Raw genomic sequence first — 21174 nt, 5'->3', positions numbered from 1 at the left:
CCTCGGGTGCAGTGCTGTGCTGGGCACTGCCCCATCACTGCTGCTGCTGTTTGGCACAGGTGCCAAGTGACTGAGGGCAGGAACTCCACCCCTGTTTCTCTGCTGCAACAACTGTAATTAGCAAGGCTAATGCTCACCAAATGGTTTTTCTGACAGGGAATTCTGCCAGAAGCAAAGCAAAAATTACAAAAACTTGTCCTAAAATGCCTTCTGAAAGCAGGACAGCAAAGCACATGGAGAAGCTGATCAGACTTCCCAGAGCAGTCCTGGCAGCACTGCCTGTAGATGTGCTGTTACAAGTGTTTTTCTTCTTTTAGAAAAAACTGTGAGAACATCCTGATCACAACCACCCAACTGATGCCAGCTCTTGCCAAAGTTCTTCTGTATGGACTGGGAGAGGTGTTTCCCATTGAAAATATTTATAGTGCTACAAAAATAGGTAAGGGGTTTTGACAGGTCTCTGGCTCTGTGGCATCTGCTGAAGATTAGCTGGGATTTTTTCATGGGGAACTGCCATTTCTGCAGCTGAGCAGCTCCATGCTGTGGTCCACCTGGTCCAGGCTTCTGGCCTCAGGAGCTGAACTCAGGAGCAGGGGTGCTACCCCTGCTCAGTAAGACAAGTGTTTCTGTACTGGGAGGAAGGGACCTGTTCAGGCTCCATTTCTCTCTGCCTGAGGCTCCTTACAGGGGGATTGTCTTTGGCAGGTAAAGAGAGCTGCTTTGAGAGGATCGTGTCACGGTTTGGAAAGAAGGTCACTTACGTGGTGATTGGAGATGGGCGTGATGAGGAGGTTGCAGCCAAGCAGGTGGGTCTGACTGCAGGGGTGGGACAATGCAAGGGGAAGCTGCTGGCAAGCTTTGCCTGCAAGGACTCTTGTTCCAAGGCTAAACTCTTCAGGCCAGGGCAGCCAGGAGCAAAGTTTGCCTTTGATGCAAGAGATCTTCCATTGTGTTAAGATGGGCAGTTTTCTGGCTCCTGGGTGTTTAAAGTTTCTTTTACTATTAAGGATTGCATATAACACTGTCCCTGTCAGCAGTGTCTTAGTGTGGCATGTTGGATGTAGCATGTTGAAAGGCTGGACTCAGAGATCTTGGAATCCACCCTTCCACCCTTGATGATTCTATGGTTCTATATGCTGATCACGGCCTGTGACTATCAGGATATTGCAGTTTCTCAGGAGTGTGGAGGAGTCAGGGCTCAGGAACAGCAGCAGAACAATACAGCACCTGACATTAGGCTGGATTGCAAACAAGGAGCAAAGAGTTTGATTGATTTGGACAGGCCTGGATGGGTTGTTCAGTTGTGCTGATTAGTAGTAAAGTGCAAAGATGACTGTCAGGACCTTGACTCTGCAGACTTTGCACATTCTGCCATGTGCCAGAGCTGTTGCCTGTGCAGGTTTCCTGGGGCCCTGGAAATTCCCTGGCATTCCTGGGTGCAGCAGCAGCTCACAGCCAAGGTTTCCATCATGAGCAGCTGGCAGTCAGTGCTGGTGCCTGGCACACACAGATGTGCACATGAGATGGGCTCCAGATACAGATGTGCATGTGGCCAAGGTCTGTCCTGAGAGTGCTGTGCACAGAACCACCACACTGCACAGCCCTGCAGCTCTACCCAGCTTCCACCTCAGCTGAAAATCCCTGCATAAACCTGACTGTACTCTCTTTTTACAGCACAACATGCCCTTCTGGAGGATCACGAATCACGCTGACCTCGTGTCCCTTCACCAAGCCCTTGAGTTAGACTTCCTGTAAGAAGCTGGAGCAAAGACGTGACTGCAGCTCCCACAGGCCCTCTCCATCACTGGGGGGCAGAAATCTCACATGTCTGGGGAGTCACTTTTCAGCTTGATGAAGAAAACATACCTAATGCAAACTGTACAGTGGAGTATGATAGCAGGTCGTTCCTTGGGAGCACGGGCCCTGCCAAGTCCAGAGGTGTCCTGTAAAGAAGCCCTAGACTCAGCAGAGCTAGAGCTTGTCTGCAGAAGGGACTTACAGAGCCAGCTGAATACCTCTGGCAGGTGTCTCCAGAGGGAGGGGCCATAAAACAGCAGATTTATTTGTAAGAGCCTTCTCCTTTCTATTCAGCTTAGTTGTAGAACCCAAGTAAACACAAAACTTTATTTTTATAGGAAAATGCTGATGGCAGAGCTTAAACCTCCCTTGTTTTGCAAGCCGAAGAGCTATGTTTTTTTTCATAGGAAATATTAATGAAAATGTCAAAAATACCTCTATTGCTGTAAAATGTGTCCTCTCTCCTTCCCTGGGTGTTCAAAACAAGTTATTTATTACAATGTCCTTATGTTATTTCCTCAGTGTGGGATTACTGGAAGATAAAAAGGTAAGGGAATGCTTCTGGGATATGTGGTTCCTTGTAGAGGCAAGTATTGGTGTTCCAAGTTGATCCCAGTGGCTTCTACTCAATGTGTGCACAAGCCCTTTTAGCCAGCAGGAGATCACTGGATTCCAGCCTTGGTCTGGACTGTACATCTCACAGATTTTCCCTGCAAAGAAAAATGAAACTGCCTGTACAGCAGACTGGTGCAGACTGCTCAGATGTGAACAGAGTCCTCACCTGGAGTAGGAATAACCTAATTCCTAAATCCTCAAGAATGTTGCAGAATAGGCTCTGGCTACAGTATAACCTTCACCTCTGTGTTCCTGACCCTATTTGTGAGTTCCTTTTAGTAAAATCAGATTAAATTTTCTTATATTCTTTGCATTAGCTTAACTACATAGTGAAAAACAAACGCCTTGTTAAGAGGGACTTAAAATTAAGACACTGTGACTTGGCAGCATGGAGCACTTGGGAAGGATGGTGATGATGATTTTTCTGCTACTGTGTCAGAATAGAGGCTGGAGTCAGTGACCTGCAGCTGCCCTGGTCAGGAACAGCCAGCTAGGGACTGGGGCTGGCATAGGAGCTGGTTTTGTGCCAACTCAGGCTGTGTTTGGTGGTCTCCCCAGGTACCCTGATGGCACCAGATCAGGTGCCCTGAGGACAGGTGTGTGCTGTGCCCCAGAACCTGCTGCTGCTGCTCCTGCAGAGCCAGACCTGTGGCTGCATCCAGCCATGGTCATCAGCCCCACATCAGCCATCGGGAGACTGGGCTGAAAGTCTGTCATTGCAGGGGGGACCCATTTGCTGTGCCCATACAGGCAGGGAAGGGATGTGTTTGCTGCATTCCTTTCATGGCATTCATTACTGAGGGTTAATTTCCATCAAGGAGCTGCTGGGCCAGCTTGGCACAGGCTCTGCTGTGCCCTGGGAGCAGCTGTTCCTGGGCCAGCTCCAGTGACCATGGGGCAGAAGGTGCCTAGAGCCAGGGGTTTGGATACTTCGTGTGCAGGGACTGGACCTGGGAGGTCTGTTTCACATGGTACCAGCCCCAGTTTCTCTTTGGGTTTTTGGGGGTTTTTTTAAGATTAATTAAATTAGAATTCTCTTTCTCCATGGTAGTCACTGGAGTCAGGAGTCATCTGCTTTTCCATTCAGCTCCTTGCCAGGTGTTGGCCTTGTGCTCTGATCCCAGGTGGATGCTGGGTCTGTGTCTCCCCAGGAGCTCTGCAGCAGGAACATGCTGTCCATGTAGGAGCTGCTGCCTGCCAACAGCTGAACTGCTCATCCCATGAGGAGAATCTGAGGAGTCTGCTGTGGGTGTCACTGGGCAGCTCAGCAGAGGGAAAGGTGTTTGGCTGCCCTGGGGGCTGCTGGCCCAGCAGAGTCTGGGGGGGAAACAGGCTGGGCTGCGAGTGCTCAGCAGTGGATCTGGAAAGGGGAGCAGGACCCAGGGATGTTCTCTGTCTACACCAAAGGTGTTCACACCTGCTCCAAGGCAGCTGAGGCAGCTCCAGCTCCCTTACTGCTGAGTCCATAGAGTCCAGTTCCTCTGGGGTCCCTGTGAAGTGCCAGAGCTGCGGTGAGGAGCAACCTCATTGCTCCCAGGGTTGGAAATGTCACCAGAGGATCAGGGCTCAGTTGTAGTCATAGAAGAATCTGTGCTGATGTTGAACATCCCTCAGCCCATCCAAAGGTCTCCTGTATGCAGGTTTGGGAGCTGTCCCACCTGTGCAGCAGCCTGTCAGGAGCACATCTCGTACTCCAGCTGGCTGAACTTTGGGATTAAAACCTGTGCCTTAACCTCCCACCACTGGCACGGCCGAGCAGCCCGAGTGCTTCACTCCCATCAGGAGCAGCTGACCAGAGCCGTGCTGGAGAGGGGCTGGGTTTGCCCAGGCACTGGCAGCAGGTGCTGGACCTGCTGGCCTGAGCTGCCTGGCAGCTGGCTGTGCTTTGTGTTTGTTTACTTCAAATGTTTTAAGGAAATTTTAAGATGTTGGTAAAATTTTAGCTGAGTGTGGAACTTGCAGCCACTGACATTTCATACTGGTATTTATATGATGTTTCCTTGAATGTATGTAAAGTACTTTTATAACAGGAGGTTGATGGTACATTTCTGTGTTTGTTAATAAAGGGGTGACCTGGCTATTTTATTTTTTCCTCTACTGGCTGAATTTAAGCCTTTTCCTGTCTCGAGACAAGAATATCATCTCTGTCCAAGCATTGATTTTCTCCTGCATCTGTCACCAGTTCAGCTACAGTCAGGTCAGGGGTAATGGGAGAGCAAACCTGAACACCTGAAGGACAGTCAGCCTGCAGGCCCAGAGCACCTGAGCTCACCTGGGTGCTGCTGGCTTCCCCTTTGGCTTCAACACAGCCACAGAGGCTTTAAAAACCACCTGATTCACTAATACTTGTTGCCTTCAACAGCCCTTGGGGAGATGTCTGTGCTGGCACTGGTGGGAAGCAGTAGGACCCTTGGAGCCCACAGCACCTCTTTTGCTGTGCTACAAGGGACGAGGAGTCCCAGGTGCTGCTGGCTGTGGGGCCTTTGCCTGTTCATGGTCTGTAATGGGAACTGTCCTGTGAACTGGAAAAAAAATAATAAAGTCTTTATTTTCTATAGTCAGTGCTTCAGCCTGTTCTCTGCCCCTGTGCCAGTCCCTGCCCTGTGACAGCCTGAGCCAGGCTTGGCAGCACCAGGAGCATTGAGGCTGTCACAGGTCACAGTGCAGCCACCAGAGCCCCCAGTGCCCCTGGGGAGTCCTGGGGAGCCATGGACCTGCTCCTGGGCCCTGCTGAGGTGCCCAGGGGAGGCACATGGTGCTTCCTGCACAAACATTACCGTTTTCTTCTGCACAAGGCCCTCTCCCACCCTCTGCTGTGGTGCTGCTGGCCTTGGGCAGGGCTGAGCATTTCAGCTGCTCCTTGTTATGGAAGCTCCCTCCTGGGATGGGGTGCTGGGAGGGAGGTGAGGGGAAAGAGCCCAAGGTCAGTGCTGTGGGCAGCCAGGATGTGCCACAGCTGCCAGCTGGGCAACAGCAAAAGGCAGGGGCTGCTCTGGGGCCTGCCTGGGTTTGGGCACCAAGCTGGGTGGAGGCAACCCCATCTGGGAAGGGGTGTCTGCCCAGGGGCTGGCACAGCACGGACCCCAGTGCTGGCCACATCAGCAGCCACCTATGGCTGAGAAAAGCCATGGCCAACTCCAGCCTGGTCATGGCCTTGGGAGCGCAGCCCAGGCTGTGGTGGTGGGAATGGCAGCAAAGGGAGCATGAGGTGTCCATAATAAGCCAGAAGCCCTGACCCACCCTGCAACCACTCCTGCCAGCACAGGCCTCCTTCCCCATCCCTCCCTGAACACAGTGATAACAGGTGAGCTTTGACCTTAACACCAAAACTAACACAAGGAGGAAAATCCTGGCTAGAAACAGAAAGGTCAGATAGCCACAACCATGGAGAAAACAAATTCTCCCTGACCCACCAGCTATATTCCTGCACAGGAGTTGCAGCAGCAAGCACAGGAGAGGCATGGAGAAAATAAACCAGTGCTCTTTATTTTCTTTTTTTTTTTTTTTAAAAAAAAAACCTAGTAATAAATAACAAGAAAACCTAACACAGCAGAGCAGGTATATGCTACATTGTGATGGACTCATCACAAACACTGGTTTTCCTTGAGGGTCCAGCCATGGGAGCTCATGCTGTATGCCCTGGGACTCATCAGGTGTTTCCACATCACCCCTGGTTTCTGCCAGACCCCTCCAGCTGTCCAAAACAACAGCCTGGGGGGCACAACCAACAAGTCTACTTCGCCCTCATGTCCCTTTAGAGGACCTGCCCTCAGATAGCAGACTCCACAGCCCCATTCAGGAAGTGCTGCTGTGCTGGCTGGGACAAGGAGAAATGGGTCTGGGCCAGCCACTGCATCCTCCTGTTCACAAGGTCTGGTTCTAAAAACGAGCGAAACTTCACCCCATCACTCCCTCCACTGGCATCCACCTCGTCATATCTGCCCTCCTGCTGCACCTGCACGTTGGGGTGCAGCCACCTGTAGTAGGTGACCCTCAGCCCCAGCCCCAGCAGGTAGCAGGGCAGGGCAGCAGAGACCACCGGGAGGAGGTATGAGTGCTCCTCGGAGGGAGCCCGGCCCCAGAGCCAGGCCAGGGCCAGCAGCGAGCTGTCCACCAGGATGAAGCTGTGGTAGATGATGCTGCGGTGCAGCGTCCTCCCCTGTGCCACATTGAACCAGCTGAAGTAGAGGATCACAGCCACCACGGCCCGGTAAAGCTGCTCGGGGCCAGGTGATTCCATGAAGTCCGTGCCCTGCAGGCTGACCCAGAGGAACATGGCCAGCCACACAAGTGGGAAGTGGACAGCCACACCATAGGGCCAGAGCAGGGCGAAGAGGGCGACCGCCAGGATGCGGGGGCAGATGAGGAAGAGGTTCCACAGGAAGTAGACGACAGAAGAGCCCAGGCTCAGCTCGTACTTGTCCTGCAGGAAGGAGCGCAGGGACTGGTGGTAGTCCAGCAGAGACCAGGACACACACAGGAATGCAGTGCCCATCCCCAGGCCTGCAAACACAGAGGTGGAAAGGCTGAGGGGGGACCCAAAGGTGGCCCAGTGTGGCTCAAACCCCTCCCTGCCCACCACTACTAAAATGAATTTTCCCCCCCCAGCTCACAAAGCAGCTGCTGTCAGGGTCAGAGCATCAGCACCTGCATCTCTCCCCTGGCCTTCTGCCCTCCCCAAGGACAAGGAGGCTGGTGCCTGGCCCTTCTCAGAAGATGAGGAAGAAGTGCTGGGATTGAACAGCTCTGCAAAGCCCATCTCCCAGGCATGGAAGCCCTCAGCCCACACAAGCAGGTGAGTGCTGGCTCCCACATTGTTGGGCTCCCCATTTCCCTGCAGTCACACCACATCACCTGCTCAGTGGCCTGTGTTTCACCCACACCAACATTAGCACCTCCCTACCTCCCTACTCCCCCGGAAGGTGCCTGATTTCTCACCTGTCCCTCAGCCTCTCCTGGGGCACATAAGAGAATGACCACAGTGGTCCCCCAGCTTCAAACCCCCACCCCAAGCCCAGCATGATCCACTGGGGCATGTGAGTGCAGGACAGAGGTCCACCCTATAGTGTAACATGTCAAAGGAAGGAGAGACATGGGAGCAGAATGGCACTACAAGTGTCTTGCCGAGTCCTCCAGCCTGTCTGATCTGCCCCATCCAAGCCCACTCTGACCCAAAGGCTGCACCCCCACAGCTCCCTCCCCTGGCCCCAGCCCCCTCACCCTGGGAGAGCTCAGCCTTGTTTGTCCGCAGGATAATGTAGAGGAGCAGGGTGAGCTGCGGGGTGTTCTCCAGGAAGGTCTCGAAGAGACGCAGCATGCTGATGTCATGGGAGAGGAAGGCCATGTGTCTCTGCTCATCCTCCTCCTCTTCCTTCGCCCAGCACACCCTCCAGCCCACCTTCAGAGCATGGAGGCACCTGTGGGGGGACCCAGCTGCTGGTGAGGGGCCACGCAAGGCACCACACACCTTGGTCCCCGTGCTGTTGACAGCTCAACAAACTCCTGACAGGACAACAAACCCCGCTGCTTCATGCCCAAACCCCTCCTTACCCCTGCCCAAACCACGCATCACAGTAACCACACGATGTCCGGCTATGGGTGAAGTGCAAGTGTGAAAAACTCGATGCTCACATCGACCTCAGCGGACCTGCCTGGATTATTCCCTTCCTCCGGCTCGGCCTCGCTTCTCCCCTCAAGGTTTCGGGGCGCTGTTCCGTTTGTCTAGAGGGCAACAGCACCGGGAGACAGCAGAGGCGGAGGGAAACTTCACTTGCAGGGACAGAGGTGGCTGCCTCCGGCACACTTTATCCGGCTTCAGCCCGGGGCTGGGCCGAACCGCCCTGCGCCGGAGCCTCCTGGCCCTCCCCACAGCCGCGGCACCGCTCGCCCCATCGCCGGGAGGAGCCGAGAGGCGGCTGCGGAGGGCCGGGCACCCGGGGGAGGCCGGGGCGGAGCGGGGACGCGCGGTGAACTCGCTGCCGGGCTATCGTACCTTAAGAAAAAGCCGAGCTGTAGGAGGTGGAGGGCGGCGAGCAGCGCCAGGGGCACGGCGGGGCGCAGGGCGGGCGGGTCGGAGCGCAGCCAGAGCCAGCTGCAGGCCTGGGCGGCGGCTGAGGCGGCGGCGAGCAGCGACAGCGACAGCGCGGCCCAGCCGGGGTGGCCGCGCCGCGCGTACTCCGCCGCCACCCACCCGTCCATGCACAGGTCCAGGGTGGCCGCCGCCGTCCCCGCCGCCGCCAGCGCCAGCTGCAGCGGCCCGAACCGCGGCGGGGCAGCTCGCGGAGACATCGGGGCCCCACGGACCGGCCCGGAACCGGCGGTGGCGGCGCCGGCACGGGCCGGGCCCAGCCCTGACAGGGCCCGCCCCGGGCTCTGTGTGTCCCGCCCCGGGCTCTGTGTGTCCCGCCCCGGGCTCTGTGTGTCCCGCCCCGGGCTCCGGGTCCCACCCCGGGCCGGCGGCTCTGGCTCTGCTCCCTCCGCCGGTGCCTCGGGCGGGGGCGAAGCCGCTCCGGCCCCTCCCGGGAAGCAGCAGCCGGCTCTGCCCGCTCCTCCCGCAGCCCTGCGCCCCCGGGCCCGCCTGGGTCCCCGTGAGGCTCAGTCCTGACCCACCGACCGCCCGGCATGGCCAGGGCAGGAGGCATAAAACCTTATTAATCACACATGGGTGTGATGAATTTGAGCTTCAGCTAAAAGCATAGCATGCATGTATTTTGGCACAGGATAGCGTGTTGGTGGAGATCCACAGGGATCCTTAAGTGCAACTCCTGGCCCTATACAGGACACCCCAATAACCCCACCCTGAACCTGAGGGCGTTGTCCAAACACTTCTGGAGCTCTAGGAGCCTTAGGGCAAATAACCCCTTCCTTGGGGAGTCTGTTTTTGTGGCAGAAATGGTTCTGGCCCTGTTTGGAACACTGATACGTGTTGTTTTCTTCAGTAGTACAATTATTTAATTTCTTAATGGCTAAACATTCACTTCAGTTTGAACCTTCAAAGTAAAAAGCTAAGGAAAAAATAAGGGTAGTTAAACTGGAAGTATGAGCTGTGCTTTTATCCCCAGGTTTTATCAAGCAGTTTTCTTCTTCAAGGCAGAGAAGCCTCTAGAGTCACACATGATACAAGGTGCCCCAAGTTAACAGTTTATTGGAAAAGTTCAAAAGTTCTAGTAATAAGATTAGCTCTAGTACAAATATAGATTTAAATGCATGAACTAAATAAAAACATCTCTGCATGATTGCTGTACATTAGAGGAAGATTACTCTTGGCTACCCACTTTGTAAAGAAAATGGAATGGAAGCTAGGTTAGGAGAAACAGCTCTAGAAATAAAGGACAAATAAAGAGGCTCTTTTTAACATGCACTCTCTAAGGAGCCAAAACAAAGTGAAAGCTCTGAAGCTTTGAGGAGTTCAGTTTTCCCATGTTTGTTTATGCTGTCACATGGTCACAGCATACAATCAGGTCCAATTACCAGAATCACACACAATCTGCTCATCCTTGAATTCCAAGGAGTTGGCATTCACCTGAGTAACCAGGACTTCCCACAAAGAGCAAAGGTCACCCTTCATGTAACAGAGCTCAGCAAGGTGTCTTGAAACACGGACAAACATTTGTTTGGAACTAAAATCAGATGGAAGGAACTTTACTCGGCATCTGTTGACTTATAGTGATCATCATCCACTGTGGAGTAGATGTGTCCCTCGCTGCTGAGGAATTCCACAGCTTGCCTTGAAGAAAAACCCCACAGTTGGTAAGTAGTTAGCAATTAGTTAGCAAAGGGAGTAAGTCACCACCTTTCTGCCAGGTAATTCCCACTTACAGACCCCATTCCCACAGTTCCCTCTGGGCAGCTGCCAAGGGAAACTTTTGGTGTTTCTGTCTCATGGACAGTGTGACACAGGGAGTTTCTGCTAAGATATGGCAATCCCACTGAAGCCCACTCTGCTTGAGCCACCACTCTGCACTTCCTAAATAATACCCACCACCCTGCTCCAGAGGGGACAGAACTTACGCAGGTCATGGAAGGTAATGACTACTTTTGTAAGTCTCAGAAAGAAGTTATAAGAGACAGTGAAGGAGAACAGAACAGCCTATTCCTAGATTTTTTATCAGTTTGCAGAGAGCAAGGTAGTCCTTGAGCAGGAGAAATGCTACTGAACTGATAAACAGCTTGTTTTGAAAACAAGGAGCAGAGCAACTGGCAACAAGCTCATTCATTCAGGGCAGTGAATCATTTAAAATCTCTGGCTCCTGTGGTGCTGGGACCACCTGAATTACCCACCCTGATTCACAGGTGTCTGGGCTTGTCCACTGTCCCCTCTGCCTCTGGAAGGACTGCCTGGATTTCCATAGCATCCTTCATTTCTACACACTTACTTGATCGTTAACATACTCATACTGTGGAGCTGGAGCTTCAAGTCTTGTAGACTCATCCCCTCTGGGACATGGCAGCTTTTGATCAAGTTCAGCACCTGGATGAGCAAGAAGCACACTACATCACATCTGAGGAACCTCTGCTGCCACTGCTGGGCTCCAAGGAAAGCTGCTGGCACCCACCTGGCTCTGGTTTGCTGTGAGTCCGTTCACTGGCAGGCTGCCACCTCCTCCGTAGCCCCCCATGTCACTTACCCCAGTGGAGGAAAATGACTGTGGCACTCTTGATGCTGACTGGAATTATGAGAATAAAAAATGCTGTGGTTACCCCGGCTGCCCAAGCCCACTGAGTTCAAGACTCACTGTTATCTCTAAGCCAGTAAGTAAAAACAGCTTCTGAACACAAGTGGATTGCTGTTACACCTTCAGTGTTGCCCAGCTTTAAGCTTTCCAGCCCCACAGTGAGGCAATTTTCCCAACAAAAGGTCCCTCTTTGGGAGGTCACCAGTCACCCAGGAAGGACCACAATGGAATCAAGATTTTGTACGTACCATAAGATTTTTTCTGAGCATCATATGTGCATTGACAATTTCTAGTATGTGTGTGGTGAACTCATTCATATTTTCCAGAGGCATGATCTTAAATGCTACCAAGCTCTTCTTATTCTTTCAGAGGAAAAAAAAAATACAAAGACAAAACAAAGAAAACAATTTACAGCACAGCAACACAGAGATACCTAACAGCCAACCTAGCCATCCCCTCCAGGAGTGGGATAGCAGTGGGGAGAGAGCTCTGCATGCAGAGAAATGTTCTTCCAAAATGTTCTGACCTTCACCTTGTGCTGGTTTTGGCTGGGGTACAGTAGCATGGGCTAGTTTTGGACTTGTGCTGGAAACAGTGTTGGTAATGCAGGGATGTTTTAGTCATTGCTCACCAACCCTTGCACAGAGCCAAGGGCTTTCCTGCTTCTCACACAGCTCCACCAGTATCAGGCTGGGAGGGGACAAGAAGCTGTGAGGAGAAACAGCTGGGATCCCCAGTGCCCCACGGGAGAACCCAGACCAGCCAGTGTCATGTTCAGTTATAAAACTGGTGAAAGAAGGAAGAAGAGGTACACCTGCCTGCCCATGGGAAGTGTAGAATGAATTCCTTGTTTTGCTTTACTTATTAAACTGCCTTTATCTGACCTCATGGGTTCTCTCACTTTGACCCTTCCAATTCCCTCCCACATCCCACTGGGAGCAAGAAAGCAGGACGTGATTTTGAAAGACAATGGAGACAGAGTCACTCCTCTTTCTAACCAGCTGGGAATTAACTGCACCTTGCCTTAATGCACATGCACCATTATTTGAATATTCAAACCACAGATATGACATTAAGTGCTACATGAAGTCTCCCCATGAGAACTTGGTTAAAATCTCACAGTACCAACACTACAGAACCTGGTGGCCAGAACTCTGCTCTGCTGAAAACACACCGATGACAAAGGGAATTTTGAAAGGATTCTCATTTTAAATAGTCCTCTCCATTCAGGAACAATTAGAACACTATTAAATAAAACCCTAGCAGAGACATTGAAGGATTTTTTCAGAGACCACAACTGAGTAGTCATTTTTCAGCAGCCCCCTAGCACTAAGGCAGATCACCAATCCTTCACACCCCTGCTCCAGCCCCATGGCCACGATTCACAGGTAACATGAGCTTACCTGGAATGACCGAAGGTGACCAGCTACTTTAACATAAGTTCCTGGAGGTACCACAACATTCTCACCTCCTGCCTCCTAACAGAGAGGGAGGAAAAAAAAGAGAGGTTTGCTGTTTCATGTTTCCATTTCTCAATTATTACAATAAGCAACTTAGCAAAGCCGGCTCATCTCAAGCAAGCACAAACAACATGCATTCCTATGTCCAGTAAGAGCAGTTAGAGAAACATAACTGTAAATTAAAAATGAAAAAAAACACTGGTATACATTTCAGAGCAGTCAAAGCCAGTTGTCTGCTCTGCTGTCTCTGTCCACTTATGAGAGATTCTCACAGTGCAACAAGAGGAAAGGAAACTTGAACAATAAAAGACTAGGTGTTGAATTCCATAATCTGGCTGAAGGGTGGGGCAGGCCAGAGCCCTTTTTGAACTCACGCTAAACTTGCAGTAAGGAAACTGCCTGATTACCCTCTCGAAACTGTTCAACTGAACTCAGCTGTACTAAACAGGCAGACAGTCACACACAACACCAGTGACCTCTGCTGCAGCAGCATCTCCCCTGGACTTCAGGGACATGTTATCCCTAAAATACTTTCCAGAAAAGCAGTATCTTTTGGATTAAAAAAGCTCTGTGAGAAGCAGGGAGTTGGTGCTGATCAATAATCCTTACGGGTTTCTTCCAGCCGAGACACTGTATAATTCTACTTCTGTCTACCCACTGCTCTCAAAAGCTGCCAAAGAAGCCTGTTCATAGCAAACACAACTCTTACATCAGTATCAACCCACTGCCTGACGTCCATCGGGGCTGCCGTCATGTCGTCCACTTTGTAGAGGATGTTGGTGGGCGCCTTCTCCGCGTGCCGGACGATGCCCACAACGGTGACCTGCGGCAGAGGAGGAGGATGATGAGGAGGAAGGGTTGTTCGGGCCGGCCGCGGGTCCGCCCCGGCCGCGACCGCCCCGGAGCCTACCTGCGAGATCTCCACGTCGCAGATCCGGAAGGTCTCGTCGACCTGCTCTGCCGCCAGCAGCTGCGACACGGTGCAGGGCACGATGTTCTGCGAGCGGCTCCGCTGCACGGGGCGGAGGGGCCGTCAGAGCCGGCCCCGGCCCCCGGCCCCTCCCGCCGCCCCCGCCCGGCCTACCTGCTTCTTCTCCGCCTGGCCGCCGGCGGGAGATCCGAAACCGCCTGGGGACTGCGTGTAGCCGCCCGGGAGCCCCGCGCCGCCCATGCCGCCGTACCCGCCATCGAAATTCCCTAAGGGGGGAGAGAGAGGGACCGTGAGGCGGCGGCGGCGGGGGCGCAGCACCCTTTCCCAGCGCTGCCGCCATCACGGGGGGCGGCGGCGGTGGCCTCGGGCCCCCCGGAGGCGGCGGGCGCGGCCCGCCCGACCCCGCGCACCGTGCCCGCTCCACATGGCGCCGCTCGGGGACCCGCCGCCACCGCCGGCGGGCCGGGACCCGCGCCCCCCCGCCTGCCGCCAATCCCGGAGCGCCGCTCTGCCGCCAATCCCGGAGCGCCGCTCTGCCGCCCGCAGCCAATCCCGGAGCGCCGCTCTGCCGCCAATCCCGGAGCGCCGCTCTGCCGCCCTCAGCCAATCCCGGAGCGCCGCTCTGCCGCCAATCCCGGAGCGCCGCTCTGCCGCCCTCAGCCAATCCCGGAGCGCCGCTCTGCCGCCCTCAGCCAATCCCGGAGCGCCGCTCTGCCGCCAATCCCGGAGCGCCGCTCTGCCGCCAATCCCGGAGCGCCGCTCTGCCGCCCTCAGCCAATCCCGGAGCGCCGCTCTGCCGCCCTCAGCCAATCGCGCTCCCGCTCCTTCCAATGGGAAGATGCCGCCGCGAAGCCGCCGCCGCCATCTTGATAGCGGGCGCTGCCCGGCCAGGTCCGCATGAGGGGGCGGTACCGGGGGCGGTACCGGGGCGGTACCGAGGGGCGGTACCGGGCACAGAGGAGGGCTGAGCGCAGGGTGAAGGCAGTGGTAGCGCTGTCTGCCATGCAGCCCGTGGACCGGCTCGTGGTGCTGCTCTTGCTGTGCCTACTGGCCGTGACTCTGCCCGGTGCGAGCGGCGCCTCCGGGAGGTTCTGGCACCTCACGGACCTGCACTGGGACCCCGGGTACGAGGCGGCAGCGGCAGCGGGACGGCCGTGCCCGTCGGGCGGGGGTCGGGCCGGGCCGGCCGGGCCGTGGGGCAGTTACCTGTGCGATGCACCCTGGAGCCTGCTCGGCTCGGCTGCCCGGGCCATGCGGGGCCGCCTGGCCGCGCCGGACTTCGTGCTCTGGACCGGGTGAGACACCAGGGCCGGGCGGGAGAGGGGCAGGGGAGCCCGTACGGAGCTCGTGGGGTGTCAGGGCTCTTTCTACCGTCCCCGCTTTGAAAAGGAGAGGGGAGAATGTGCCTCGTAATGTAAAACAGGGATTTGGAGGAAAGCACAACTCCAGCGAGGGCTCTCGACACTGGCAAGAAGCTCCTGGCAGTGAGGTGACAAAAGGATCACTACTCACTGTCTGTCCTTTGTGCATCCTGTCCTGCCGTGTCTGATTCCACAGTGACTCCGAGTACCAGCAATGCCCAGGGGAAGGAACTGTGTGTCCCTGCATCCGGCACTGCCAGTCAGAGCAGTGTCAAGCAGCCTGCAGCATTTCTTCTGGCTCTGATGAGGTGCCAGGGAGACAGGTTTTGCTTTAAGAGTCAGAGGAACCTCCCCAGTGGAGGATGTTCTCCCCTGGTATGGTTTCCAGGGGTGGGTCTCCTATGGGAGGCCTCAACAGCACTTACAGGTGGTAAAAGTTTTATTTTGCATGGTGATTGTGTATATTGTCTTTCTTCTGATAGTGCAGCCTCAGCTTGCTGTAACCTCCAGGTCAGTTTGCAGGACTGTTACCTGTCCTGTGTTTTCATTTTCTGCCCCTGCAGATGCCTGTTCCTGCTTCGATGTAGTTATTGGTTCTTGTGACCTTATGTTGAGTATTTTCTGTCAAGCAATTTTCCCCAATTCATTGACATGATTTTGAATGCTCTTCTCTCTCTCTCCAGTGGGCTTGTGGACTGCCCAGCATCCTCTACAAATACTGTAAGCATGTTAATGCAAACACAGACAGGGAGCAGCCCTAGATTGCTGCCTTACTGGAGGCATTCCCTTGTTTCATGGTGATCACAGCTGTGCAAACAGCTCTGCTTCATTATTGCAGATCAGATGCCCTCAGATTGCCAAGTGCTGATCCTTGCAGTATTTCCAGGTAGCTTTAGTGCCTGTGACACTCCCCGTGCAGAGGGAGCTTTCCCTTCACACCCTTGAGCACAGGAGTTTTAAGGTAAAGTGAATTATGGAATCACAGAATATCCTCAGCTGGAAGGGACCCACAAGGATCATGGATTCCAACTCCTGGCCCTGCACAGACACACCAACAATCCCACCTTGTGCATCCCTGACAGTTTTGCTGAACACTCCTTGACCGGCAAGTTTGGAGTGGAGCTCATTTTCCCTGTGAGGAATTTCTTGAAACTCCCTCAGTGTCTTGGCCAGTCAACATAGCACTGACTTCTGCACCCAAAAGCTTAAACTTTCTCTTCTAGGAGGCACAGAGAGGAGTTGGAAAGTTTCTCTGCTTTGCTCACTGCTGTAAGCACAGGCCCTGTTAGTCCCAGACAGTGATTGTGCTGCTTCTCTTTTTCTAGAGATGACACTCCCCATGTCCCCAATGAGCAACTTGGAGAAGAAAAGGTTCTGTACATAATAGCAAATCTGACTTCTCTGATAAAGGAGACATTTCCAGGTAGGATTTGAGGGGGTGAGAAAGGGAGTGTGGCATAGAGATTCATGGGAAGGGTTAACCAGGATGGAGAAATGACAAAATTGGAACAGGGAAAAGCACAGAAGGGCTGTGGTCACTGGGGCTTGTTTGGTGGCCTCAGTTCTGCTGTGCCATACAGCATTGATGCATACTCATGTTTCAGGTAAGCTCACTCAGGAGAGAGGAAAAGAAAGGTTTCTGTCATTAGTACTGAAGGCAGAAAAGGCTGCAAGGTACCCTCAGACATAACCTGTGTCAGCAGGGGGCAAGGAGCATTACTGCTGGTTACAGTTCAGTCCCTTGGCTGTGGGTGCCTTGTCCCCAGGGCGGGTCAGAGCCGTGTGGTGCCCCTGGGGGTAGAGGGTGACTGGCTTGCAGAGCTCTCTTCCCAAGGCTGGGAGTGCCTCGGGGAGCCTGGAGGAGCTCTGCAGCACTGACCTCCCCTGTACTTCCTTGGTTTTGTCTCCAGGTACCAAGGTCTATGCAGCGATGGGCAATCATGACTTCCACCCCAAGAATCAATTTCCTGGGAAGAAGCACAGGATCTACAACCAGACAGCGGAACTGTGGCGGCCCTGGCTGAGTGATGCCTCCCTTCCTCTCTTTAGAACAGGTCTGGCACCACTGGCTCATGTTTAGAGCATGCTGGGGATATGAGGAGTGGTAGGAGAATACTATGAACCATTTTCCTTGCTTCTACGCTCAGAGCAATAAAGGATTTGCAGAGGTAGGGTCCAATTTAATGCTGATTTCTGTCTTGGAGTTCTGCAAGAAGATAAATTATTTTATACTTTAGTTTCTCTTGCCGTTGTCAAGTTACTGGGAAGAATGCAGAGTGGTGACCTGCAGAGGGAGGAAAAATACCTTTAAAGGTAGCAGCTGGTGCAGGCAGTGCTGGGGCTCTCCAGAGCTGCCCAGCTCCTGGTGCTGCCCATCTTACCCATTCAGGTCTCCCTTCACTGGGAGAGGCATGAGAATGACAAGAGACACACAGGGAAGAGTCACTCCACATCCTGGAGTGGTCAGAGCACTGTTCCAGGCAGTGACCCTGCTGTGGCTATTGTTAAGGAGAACAGAGAGAGGTGGAAACAAAGGGATCTGGGATCACAGCCACCAGTGAGATCAGACCTCCAGCTCTTTCTCTGTTGGTTGCGTTTTTAAGGAGCTTTCTACAGCGAAAAGCTGCCTGGCCCAGGGATGAGGGGACGGATGGTTGTCCTCAACACCAACCTGTACTATGACCAGAATGATGAGACAGCTGGTGAGGAGGATCCTGGGGGGCAGTTCCAGTGGCTGGAGGAAACCCTGACCAATGCCTCTAGAGCAAATGAAATGGTATTAAAAGGACTGAATAAACAACCTGGGCTTCTCCCCAGCCCAGAAGCTTTTCCTGCTCTGCTCCCTCTGGATGCAGCTGCAGCTGGCTGCTGCTCCATGGGTAGTGTGGACTCTGTGCTCAGGGCAGCTCTTGCTTCTGTAGGTCTACATTGTGGGGCACGTCCCTCCTGGCTTCTTCGAGAAGAAACGGGGCAAGCCCTGGTTCCGGAAGGGCTTTAACGAGCGCTACCTGGGAATTGTGCAGAAGCACCACAGGGTGATCGCTGCCCAGTTCTTTGGGCACCACCACACTGACAGCTTTCGCATGTTCTACAGCGACACAGGTACCTGTTCTGGTCACCCAAGCGCTTGTGTGACAGCTCTGACAGCTCCCAGAGTCACTGTCATGGGAATTTTTAGTGGCTGTTGGCTGAAAGCAGCTGAGAAGCCAGCAAAAGCTTCTGAAATGCTTTGGGCAACAAGAGGCGACAGTGGTTCTCATCTCTACCCCCAGTCTGTAGCTCCTGACCTCCTTCCTATTCACTTTCATATGTTGTTTCCCCTCAATGCCTGGCAGCTTCTTGCCTGTTCCCACTTGGACATTGCAATGTTTGGGCATTGCTGAGGGAGCAGTGCTGAATCTGTGCATGTGGCATGCTCTGGGTGAACACCTTTGCTGAGTGTGGTTCCCTGGCCACCCTCACTGCAAGAGCATTTGCCAGCACTGGAGAGCCCGTTCCTGGCTGCAGCAGCCCTGTGCTCAGTCCCCAGTATTGTTCCAAAATCATCTTTGTGTGTCTGGTGGCACCAGGAGCTGGTGACAAAGGTGCTGTCAGCAGCACGATCTGCTCCAGGTGCTCACAGTGATGGGGACAGGGTGTGGGACAAGCCATGGTATGTAGTCACAGTTTGCTTTGCATTTCTGTGAAGGTACTCCAATCAATGTCATGTTCCTGGCCCCTGGAGTGACTCCCTGGAAAACAACATTACCTGGAGTGAGCAATGGAGCCAACAACCCTGCGATTCGGGTGGTCCACTATGATCAGGACACCCTTCAGGTCTTGGTAGGGGATCCCTGTGTGTACCACACTGCAGCTCTGGAGCAACTTTAATTCTTCCCTGTAGTAAGAACAGGCTTTTCAGGATTTCTCAGTCCACAGAAGCTGAGTGACTGTAGGGAAGGGCACTGACCCAGGATATTTCAGCCTCGTGTCAGGCACAAAGATTTAGTCAGAGCGTCAGTGAATCGAAGCATGGCCCTGGCAGCTTCCCATCCTGCTGGGATGAATTCCCTTGGGCAGGGTCAGAGTTTTTGTGGTGTTTTTCGTGTCCTTAGCAAATTTCCTTTGACACTTGCTTTTCTCCCGAGATAAGGATCACAGAATTACTTTTTGAGTAATAACAGACTTGTCAGACCCCCTCCAAGACCTTTAAACCATCTGAAAAATTATTTGTGTCCCTCTACTTGCTAAAGTGAGGCAAAAAGTGGATCTGAATTGAGGTGAATTGCAGGGGTAACTTCTGTTTCCCATCTCTTGTTTGCCAAGGATGGCTGCTTAGGTGGAGGACTGGTGCTTAAGCCCTGCTTTGTAGTGGATGAAGCTCTCTGTAGTTGCTCAGTTTACATATTGATAACATAGAAATGAACGCTAAAATATGCTGTGCAACCTGGGGAGCAAGTGAAGCAGAGAGAGAAAGGGCAAGAGACTGAGAACAGAAGCTGTGAAAAACTTGATTCTTCAGTTTGTTCACAGCTGAGAAGATAACTTTGCTCAGTAAGTAACGCTCCTTGCAGCCCTTGCTTGTGCTGCTGGACAGTGTTGATAGTAACTGACTGATGTCTGAAGCAGTCCAGGCTCAAAGCTTCTGATGTTTGGAGGTCAAAGTCAAGCAGAACAAAGCCACCCCTTTACCCTTTAGGAGAACAGACTCTGGGGTGGTTTCTGGAGGGCCTCACCGGAGGTGTCCCCAGGTGCCCATCTCAGTAGGAAGCCACATCAAGGGTGGCTGGGCCCTGGGGCAGGGGGGGCAAGCCCAGCCCAGTGTCTCACTCCAGGATTAATCTTGTCCTGGTGTCTCCCCAGTTCTGTTTTTCTCTCCCTCAGGATATGGTGACTTACTACTTGAACCTTACTCGTGCCAACATGATGGCCTTGCCACGGGAGGAAGAGTTCCCAGTGTGGGAGGAAGAGTACAGGCTGACAGAAGCCTTCCAGGTCCCTGATGGCTCTGCAAGCTCCATGCAGAAGGTGCTGGAGAGGATCTCGAGGGATCCACACTATTTGCAGCTGTACTATGAGTTTAACTCTGCCAGATATGACCTGGAGCCGTGCAGGCAGGAATGCCATGTGGATCATGTGTGTGCCATCAGGGAAGTTGATTTTATAAAGTATGATGAGTGTGTGAAAACCAACAGCTCTGCCCTTGCTGCCAGCAGTGTTTGGCTTTTGGTTTTCTGCGTAGGATTTCTCAGTCCTCAGCGAGTGCTGTGATGGCCAAGAGCAGGAGAAAAGGAGGGCATGAGATCACACTACACTGCACATGAATTGGTGATTTTGGCATTGAGAACTTGCTTGGAAACCAGGACAAAACTGTCAGTGTTTACTAAAAGCCCTGTGATTCTGATTTGAATTTTTCTAGACAAGCTTGATGTATGAAGAGCAATGTTTTTGAGAGCCTTGCTGTGCCAAAGTGACTGCAACAAGGAGTGTCTCCCCTCTGCTGGGACTGCTGGGGCAGCCTCACAAATCAGATTAAGACCAGTCCTCCCTGTGGGCATGAACTGGCAAGGGGTGAGGGTAAGGAGCTGCCACATGTTCCAGAGGCTGTTGCCAACATTCCTCATGTTGGCACACACTTTTGCAAGTTTGCACAGAGGAAGTCGTGTTGTGGTGGTTTTGCTCCACAGCAGCCTGTGGCTTATGAGCAAAGCAAGGTGGGGTGGCAGTGTCTGGACTTCTGCAAACTTTGGTGTTTCAGTGCTGAAGTACAGATGATTATTTGTGCCTTACTGTTGAGCATAAATAGCTCTCCACTCTCTTCTGTGCTCTCTTCACTCAGCTCCACTGTATTCCCTCCCTCAGCTGGGCTTGGCAGCAGTGAGATCTGAGGTGGTGATTTATAGCCTTGGGTTTGCCAGCTGTGCTGAGGCCCTGGAGGGAGCCAGTGCAGTGCTGGTATTGGACTCCAGGTGTGGGTGGAGGGGGAGCAGGATCAGTGCTCTGTGTGTGAAAGTGGCTCTGGGCTCTCCTGGGGCCCTGATGCGGGGGGATGGAAGGGAGGAAGCTCTGTTCTGTGATGTTGGAATGTTAGATACCTCTTACTGCTTTACAGGTTCCAGGACCTTTGGGGAAAGGTTATTTAACAACTGCAACCCAAACCTGAAGGTGTTGATCCTTACTCCAGGCTCTTACTTCACACTCTCTCCAGTATTCCCTCTCCCACACCCAGCAGGTAAAGCCCAGAGCCACCACACAGCTCCTATGTGTGAAGACCTGTACAGAAACATTGCTCCCCCTTTATCTACCACTGATTGAGACTTTTGAGAGTAAAAAATTTCAGATGATCTGATTGTATT

At 53.3% G+C, this 21174-nt stretch overlaps 4 protein-coding genes across 9 annotated transcripts in view; 2 read left to right on the top strand and 2 right to left on the bottom strand.

Annotated features, from left to right (window-relative positions):
* EYA3 (EYA transcriptional coactivator and phosphatase 3) overlaps window positions 1-4969 on the top strand; it is a 42279-nt gene extending 37310 nt beyond the window's left edge. For all 6 annotated transcript variants that reach the window (XM_005529875.3, XM_014258649.2, XM_014258645.2 and 3 more), the window contains 3 exons: window positions 318-439; window positions 706-806; window positions 1675-4969. In XM_005529875.3, coding sequence (XP_005529932.1) covers window positions 318-439; window positions 706-806; window positions 1675-1755 — 304 coding nt within the window. In that variant the 3' untranslated portion in view covers window positions 1756-4969. The remainder of the gene's footprint in view (window positions 1-317; window positions 440-705; window positions 807-1674) is intronic.
* A 908-nt stretch (window positions 4970-5877) lies between these two features.
* Window positions 5878-8700, bottom strand: XKR8 (XK related 8). Its single transcript, XM_005529874.3, has 3 exons — window positions 8405-8700; window positions 7633-7829; window positions 5878-6915 (listed from the first exon to the last, which is right to left on the bottom strand). Exons 1-3 carry the CDS (start codon window positions 8698-8700, stop codon window positions 6182-6184), a joined length of 1227 nt encoding a protein of 408 aa, XP_005529931.1. The 3' UTR covers window positions 5878-6181.
* An 831-nt stretch (window positions 8701-9531) lies between these two features.
* RPA2 (replication protein A2) lies at window positions 9532-13996 on the bottom strand. Its single transcript, XM_005529873.3, has 9 exons — window positions 13889-13996; window positions 13632-13744; window positions 13458-13559; window positions 13257-13370; window positions 12491-12565; window positions 11336-11449; window positions 10968-11078; window positions 10788-10882; window positions 9532-10138 (listed from the first exon to the last, which is right to left on the bottom strand). Exons 1-9 carry the CDS (start codon window positions 13902-13904, stop codon window positions 10054-10056), a joined length of 825 nt encoding a protein of 274 aa, XP_005529930.1. The 5' UTR covers window positions 13905-13996; the 3' UTR covers window positions 9532-10053.
* Window positions 13997-14448: 452 nt separating this feature from the next.
* On the top strand, window positions 14449-21034 carry SMPDL3B (sphingomyelin phosphodiesterase acid like 3B). Its single transcript, XM_005529914.3, has 7 exons — window positions 14449-14773; window positions 16165-16262; window positions 16750-16893; window positions 17443-17615; window positions 17761-17941; window positions 18528-18661; window positions 19703-21034. Exons 1-7 carry the CDS (start codon window positions 14481-14483, stop codon window positions 20087-20089), a joined length of 1410 nt encoding a protein of 469 aa, XP_005529971.3. The 5' UTR covers window positions 14449-14480; the 3' UTR covers window positions 20090-21034.
* Window positions 21035-21174: the final 140 nt, after the last annotated feature.

This window comes from Pseudopodoces humilis, chromosome 27 (assembly GCF_049639895.1).
Source record: "Pseudopodoces humilis isolate 2021_Gansu_Grassland_sample_001 chromosome 27, ASM4963989v1, whole genome shotgun sequence".
In the NCBI taxonomy this organism is placed as follows: Eukaryota; Metazoa; Chordata; class Aves; order Passeriformes; family Paridae; genus Pseudopodoces; species Pseudopodoces humilis.
Note: the sequence above shows the minus strand (reverse complement) of the source record. Positions and strands in the feature narration are given on the sequence as shown.